The sequence below is a fragment of the Sceloporus undulatus genome, chromosome 4, assembly GCF_019175285.1.
Source record: "Sceloporus undulatus isolate JIND9_A2432 ecotype Alabama chromosome 4, SceUnd_v1.1, whole genome shotgun sequence".
In the NCBI taxonomy this organism is placed as follows: domain Eukaryota; kingdom Metazoa; phylum Chordata; class Lepidosauria; order Squamata; family Phrynosomatidae; genus Sceloporus; species Sceloporus undulatus.
Window position 1 is genome coordinate 121,027,867 of NC_056525.1, and position 7,358 is coordinate 121,035,224.

The 7,358-nt window shown below is 41.2% G+C and overlaps 1 protein-coding gene across 1 annotated transcript; it reads left to right on the forward strand.

The window, feature by feature from the left end:
• The first annotated feature begins 999 nt into the window (after window positions 1-999).
• On the forward strand, window positions 1,000-5,805 carry LOC121929031 (testicular spindle-associated protein SHCBP1L-like). Its single transcript, XM_042464353.1, has 3 exons — window positions 1,000-1,197; window positions 3,336-3,485; window positions 5,575-5,805. The coding sequence occupies exons 1-3, from the start codon at window positions 1,000-1,002 to the stop codon at window positions 5,803-5,805; spliced, it is 579 nt and encodes a 192-aa protein (XP_042320287.1).
• Window positions 5,806-7,358: the final 1,553 nt, after the last annotated feature.

Here is a 7,358-nt window from a genome sequence, read left to right on the forward strand (position 1 = left end):
TCCTATCATGGCGTTTTCTTGGAAAGATTTATTCAGGTGGAGTTTGCCTTTGCAAACTTCCAGGACCGTCCCAGCCAATGGTTCAGAATTTTGTGGGTTTCTAAGGGCTACAATCCCCCATGTAACTTTTTCAAGACCACCAAACCCAGGTTTGACTGTGCAGTGTGCAAAATGGCTCCTGAGCCACTAGGAAAGATATTTCACTATCTGTAACTCTGTAGCATGAAATTTGCTTTAATGATGTGCTGGACATGGCCTGACAGGAAAGGAGGACATTTGGACATTTAGGAAGAAGAGGAGGCACATTTAAAAATCCTTCCTGGATGGAAGGTTGAAATGGAGGACAACTCCTGTAATAAAGGACATCTGGTCACTCTGTCCTAACCTCAAAGGAGGACAAGGTGCCACAAAATGTAGGGCATTGGGGTAAAATGTAGGACATCGCCACATAAAAGGATAAACACACTCATATAAATATAAATTCATGTTCCATAGCCATGCTCAAAATGAAGGGCAATTGGAAATCCCTCCTGGGCGGAAGGTTGAAATGGAGGACCTGTCCTGGAAAAAGAGGCTGTTTAGTCACCCTGTCATAACTACAAAGGAGGAGAAGGTGCCACAAATTATAGGACACTCCAGAAAAATGTTGGAGAATGACCCCATAAATGCTACAAGCACTCCTATAAATGTAAAGCCATGCTTCTTAGTCCTGCTCAGAGCAGAGGACATTGGGCAATCCCTCCTGAGCAGAGGTTTGAAATGGAGGACATGTCCTGGGAAAGGAGGAGGCCTAATGGCCCTGGGTCAGCAGTTCCAAGGCACTAATGATGGCACTATTTTCGGCTGGGTTTATATTAGCCGCGGAGGGAGACGGGGCTGATCACGGGGCGTTCTGAGGCTGTAACGGATTTTGCTATTGTCCCTGGCTAAGTAGTTCCGGCTGGCGGATGAATCCCTGTAACGGACCAGAGGGGGCTCAGTGGGGTTGCTGAGGCAGCGATGGCATCAAGTGCCCCCCAGGAGGAAGGAGGAGGAGGAGGAGGGTCTCCAGAGGGAAGGAGGCCACCTCAAATGCCCAGAAGCAGGCAGGAGGAGGAGGCCCAGCCCCTTCCGCCGCAGTTCCCTTCCTACTTGCGCACCCTGAGCGGAAGAGAGAAGGTGGAGCTCTACTGCGACCGCCTCCTTCAGGGCTGCAAGGTTTGCCCCTAGTGGCGGGGAGAGGAACTGAGGCTGAGGGTGGGCAGTTGGTGGTGTAGAAACAATGCAGCTGGGTCCCACTTTAAGGGTTGGACTCCCATCCCATGGAATCATCAGATCTGTAGTTTTACAAGGCCTGAATACCCAACTTGATCATGGGGCCAATTAGCTTACTGCTTTGTTTTTGTTGTTATCCACCCTCGAGTCGATCTCAACCCATGGCAACCTTGTAGATGAGACATCTCCAAGACTCCCGATGCTCCACTGCTCTGCTCAGGTCCTGCAAAATCATACCCATGGCCTCCTTAATAGAGTCCATCCATCTGACATGTGGTCTTCCTCTCTTTCTGCTTCCCTCTACCTTTCCCAGCATTATTGTTTTTTCGAGTGAGTCATGCCTCCTCATTATGCGGCCAAAGTACGACAGCCTCAGTCTTCTCATCTTGGCTTCCAGAGAGATTTCTGGTTTGATCTGTTATAGACCCATCTGTTTGACTTCTTGGCTGTCCATGGTAACCTCAGCACTCTTCTCCAGCACCACATTTCAAATGAATTAATTTTCTTCCTATCCGCTTTCTTAACTGTCTAGCAATCACATCCATACATGGTAACAGGGAATACAATGGCTTGTATGACTCCCCAACGAGCATTGTTAAAACCGAACTTGTCACCTCATCTCCATATCCACAAGGTTTTGAATGTCAATTTACATTCACTCACACAACCAGATTATATAGGTCTGTCTTTGGACTCTCCAGCAAGTAGATCCAAGTCTACAAAAGTTCATGCTACCAGGTTCTTTTTTCCAGTTAGTCTTAAAAGGGGCTACAAGATCATTTCGTTTTCATTTTCAACCATTACTTCAATTAAACTGTGTGTCATAATATGCATTTCCAAGAAAGAAGATGACTAGAAACACTATTTAGCAGCTACATCACTGGAGCTGCTAAAGCATGTGAGGCATTTCAGTTGTCATCAGATTTCAGCCAGTAATTAGCCATCTAATTAAAAAGATTGTATGTACAGTGCTGTGTAAATTTACAGCGCTTTATAAATAAAGGTTAATAATAATAATAATAATAATAATACATAGAAAACGTTCTTCAGTTGGAGCATAAGAGTGACTTGGTGTCATCTAGTAAAAAGTTTCTTACATTTGCGTTGCAATCTGTTTGTTGTATGTTTTTGCCTACCACTTTTATAAATCTTTATAGCTCTTCACAAGTTTGTGCCTTTTAATATAATTTATCCTTTTTATATAATTTTATAAATTAGACATATTTTTGGGCTTCTGGCTGGATGTACGGTCTCAAATGTAAGGTAGTTATAACGAAGAGAGCAGTTTTGTGGTGGACTATACTACCTTGAAGAAAAAGGGATCAATTGACACTTAATTGTTACAGAATGACAGGTGTTCATCTTACTACCAGTTGTATTGGTCTGGCTCCAGTGACTATGGGGCAAAACAAATGGTCAGTATAAACAAATGTCCGGCCGGCTTCAAGGTGAGGCATTTACATGATGCAAAACCTGAACCCGCCCGAAAACCGCTCCAAAGCCATGCTATGGGGAGAAAATCCGAACTATTTTCCACTTCTTTCCGGAAAGTGTGTGGCTTTGCTTGTACATCTAAATACAGTGATGCCAGGGTGGCTCCAAGGGGACACTCTTTCCGAACCCTAACCCTAATTGTGCATATAAATGCCTCATTGCAGTAGTGCATTTAGAAGGGATGGAGCTGCCATACCCAAGCGGGCCGTGGCAATGCCCAAAAGAGAAACCATACATCAAAGGGATGGCCTTCCAATGGGATCACTCCTGTGATGGTGTGCAGGGATGGGGGGGGGGAGTAAAAAACAGTACCCAGTGGTGCAGCCTGAAGCATGTGGTCATAACATGCGCACTGCAGCTGCTTTGGGAGCCAGTGGTGTGGTTGGTGGGGACTCAGATCACTTTCAGAAAAGGCAGCTTCAAGCTGCTTTTTCCTGCCCGTCTGTTTTGCCCATATGACAGACTGAGAGAACTCAATCCTGTATTGGAGTAAAATAACACAAAGATTTTGAAAAATAATCATTTATAAAACTGAATAAAGTGAATAATTTGGATAATATATATCTCTCCCTTATATTCTGTAAAAGGCAGAAGACACCCATGAGGCAATTAGTAAATATCTTCTGGAAAAGATGAAGATGAAGGAAAAATGGCTTGGCATCTGGAAGACCAATCCAAACCTTTTTTTGGTCACTTCTGAAGAAACTCCCATACCATATCTTGGTGTGCTTGTTGAGGTAACAAAATCAAAGTTTAGTATTGATTTTACTGCTGAGATCAGAAAAATATTTATTAATAGTTTTAAAAGTATACTGCTTTTCAGGAAACTACATTTTTTGACTAATTTTAAATATGCAGGACCGCTACTAGTTTTTGGAATTTTTGTTTCCTTGTGTCAGAAAATATTACAAACCTTTGTTTTTAATATTCTAGTATTTCCATTAACTATAAACGCTGCAAGAAGGGAGTTAAGGGTTTAACTAGACTGTAACTAGTTGAACAGAGACTTAATTGTGTGTAAACCATCATAAGAGTATACTGTATGCATTCTGTTTTAAGCAGCTTAATGGAAGTATTTTTAATGAATAGAATTTAGCTCTGAATACTACAGCATATGCATATTACTATATAAAATGCCTTGTCACTCCTAACCTTGTGTGTTGTTATACTGATTTTGAGAAGGATCCTAAAGCAGGGTGGGATTTGCACAGCCCTCCAAATGTTATTGTATGGCACTCACAGCATCCTTCAACACCAACTATGCTGGCTAGGTATAGTAGTATATGTGGGGCAATAAATTTAAAGCCCACTTCACGTCCATATTTATCATGATCCCTTGAATTGAAGAAGTGACATTTTAGCTTTCCATATGGCATTATGATGGGATGTCAGTCCAGTGATGTGGCTTGAATTGGAAAATTGGCCAGTGTCATAAATAGAGCATAATTCATTAAAGGTTGGCATTTAGTTGGGACATAAAGCGCATAAGTCCAGTTTTTGCCTGTATGTATGGTATTTTGTTGTGTTAGGTTGCAGAGGTCAGAGTCTGTACCTCCCTGCACAACCATCCAAACCTCCTGGAGACCCACCTTTTCCATACTACCTTCCTTAGTCATGACCACGTATTGGTTGGAGGCAAGTGGTAGGATGGCTGAGAACCATCTGGTATGTGACTATTGACAGATGCCCAATGCTGAAGGTATATCTCCCTAAGTGTCCCCCAGAGGTCCGAGCAGATGGCATAGTTGTGCATCTGACTGTAAGTACATAGCCAGACCTTACTTGGTCATTCTCTACTCGCCCCTCCATGGCAATGGTGGGGTCAGGCGCAGGAGGACAGAGAGTGCTGTGGGAGGGAGAGAGGAGACGTATCATGGTCCCTCAGTGTCTAAGCCAAAGTGGTTCTTCTGTTTACCTTTACTAAACAAAACCTTTAATATCTCAACATCCCAGAAGTATTAGAACTCAAATAAAGTGATTGGGGAAAAATAAAGTCATTGTGGTTTAATTACTGTATATGAACTAATTCCAACTTTCAGGTGGAAATTATTTTCTTCACATGTGTTCACATTTTTTTCATATGTGTTGCATCCATTCATTGTTAGAAATAACAATGGACTGGATTAACCAGGAGCCAATCATAGTAAGCACACAGAGAGAAATAGGAGATGTTAATGCTAACAAAGGTCCTAAACACACTGCAGAAATAATCCAGTTTGAGATCACTTTAACTGCCCTGGCTCAATGCTAGGGAATTATTCTGGCAACTGTAGTTTTGTGAGACATTTAGTCTTCTCTATCAGGGAGCTCGGGTGCCACAATAAACTACAGTTCCCAGGATTCCCTAGCACCGAGCCAAGGCAATTAAAGTAATCTCAGATTGTGTGTTTTGGACCAAAGTGACCTATCCCATAAGAAAGATTTCTTATTCAATTTCCCTTGCTTGGTGTTTATATTGACTTAATTGTATCTTTGTTTTGTCCCTGTTGCTTTTCACACTTGTTTTTTCTGTTCTTCTTGTTCCTTGCAAGTTAACCAATCCATAACATTTTTATTTATATATTTATAGAATAATTTGGCGTTTAACATTTCAATTTGCATCAGTATAACAGAGCGATCCTGTGGGGGACTTAAGTTGCTGAAATATCAGCATAACGTCTTTCATATCTTACAACCTCCCAGCCAGTGTATGTTGAATACAGATATATCCTATAAATTGGTTTTTCATATATTAAGTAAAAAAATAACATTTCTGAACATACTGACAACTACACATGCTTTATTTCTCTTTACATAATAATGATTTATTTCTTTGTTACATTTTAGGTTGCTTGCAAACTGCCCCAGAATCCCTCTGCTAACTTGAAACTTTCTGTCTCTATTGCTGAGCCCTTCTCCTCTAATATTGCCAATATTCCAAGAGCTTTCATTGATAAAGTTCTGAAAGAAATGGATCATTATGTGCCTCTTTTGGAAATCTATCCTGTTCAGGGGCAAGATAGTGCCGTGTCTGACATAGCCAAGGCTTTGGAAATTGTGAGGTATGCTTTTTCTTAAATGTGGTATTCAACAGGGTAGTAAAATTTTGAAATACATATTACGGTATTGCACATTTCTGGCATTCTCTCAGCATGTACTAGTAATTTGGGTTTACTCTTTCTTTGACATGTGAGCTCTAAAAGTTCACGTGTGTTATTTTATCTGGACAACTGGAACTAGAATACTTTATTTCACATCTGTGCTCAACTGATCTCCATTTGGAGCCATTGCAAATGCAGAAATGTTACATGGAATCCTCTTGGATTGTCCCAAGTAGATTAGACCCATTCAATGAATTGTTAAATGGTAAACACATAGGTCAGTGATGGCGAACCTATGGCACACATGCCAGAGGTGGCACTCAGAGCCCTCTCTGTGGGCACATGTGCCGTCGTCCCAGCACAGAGTTTGCCAGAGTTTGTTACTAGAAAGCCAGAGGGACACGGCACTTTGCAATAAATAAGTGAGTTCTGGGTTGCAGTTTGGGCACTTGGTCTCTAAAAGGTTCACCATCACTGACATAGGTAAATCTGATTGATCAAAGCAAGTGGCCTTAATTCTATTGCTAGTCCTACCTAATATAGACCCAAATAGACCAATTATTGACTGGTAACAGAATTCAGGCCATTATTCTTCCAAGCACTTGCTTTGATTCTTACCATTAAGGTGACTTGCTTTGTATTATCTGATAGTTGCTTTGACTAATAATGATCCTGTCTCTTATGTATATGTACCTTCAAGTTGCTTGTTGACTTATGGTCACCCTATAAATTTCATTACAATTTTTTAAAAAAAAATTGAGATTATTCAACAGCTATTATTTAAACATTATGTTCCACTTATGACTAAAGACTATTGAGGTTCAGTAGATATGCACAGTCTTTAAACCAATCTTCATATTTACAACAGAAGTGGGCATCGTTGTTTCCCAGATGTTGTTGGCCCATAACTCCTGGTATTTCTCACTACTGGTTTTGTTGGCTAGAGCTGGTATAGATGTCATACAGAAACTTCCAGAGCTGGACCATGCCAATCACTACCATGTCAGGATGCACAGGGAAGCCATTGAAATCCACAAACACCTGGACAATTTCAACCGGAAAGAAGAAACCCTTAAAGTGAACAAAATTTGGCTACTAGTCCTGAGGAATAGCAAAATTAGGACTCAGCAAATGCAAATGGAAACCATTCAGAGTCAGGGGCTTTCCCAGCAGATAATGATCACCAATTAGCAGACATTCATCCTCGTTTGCATTAACCTCCCAGGCTGAGGCCAGCCATCAACACAGAACAATACACATGCAAATCACTCCTGCATTCCCAGGCTCACACAGTATATATACACCCAACTTTTCCAGGGAAAGCATTCTCTGAAGATGCCAGCCACAGATGCTGGCGAAAGGTCAGGAAGAAATTTTTCTGGAATATGTCCACATAGCCCGAAAAAAAAACCACAAAAAACTATGGATGCCGGCCATGAAAGCCTTCATTCTATACATTTCTATTGCTGGTTTATAAGAGTGATATTTCTATTAGCTAAGCAGCAAACCAAATAATTTTCAAAAAATTCT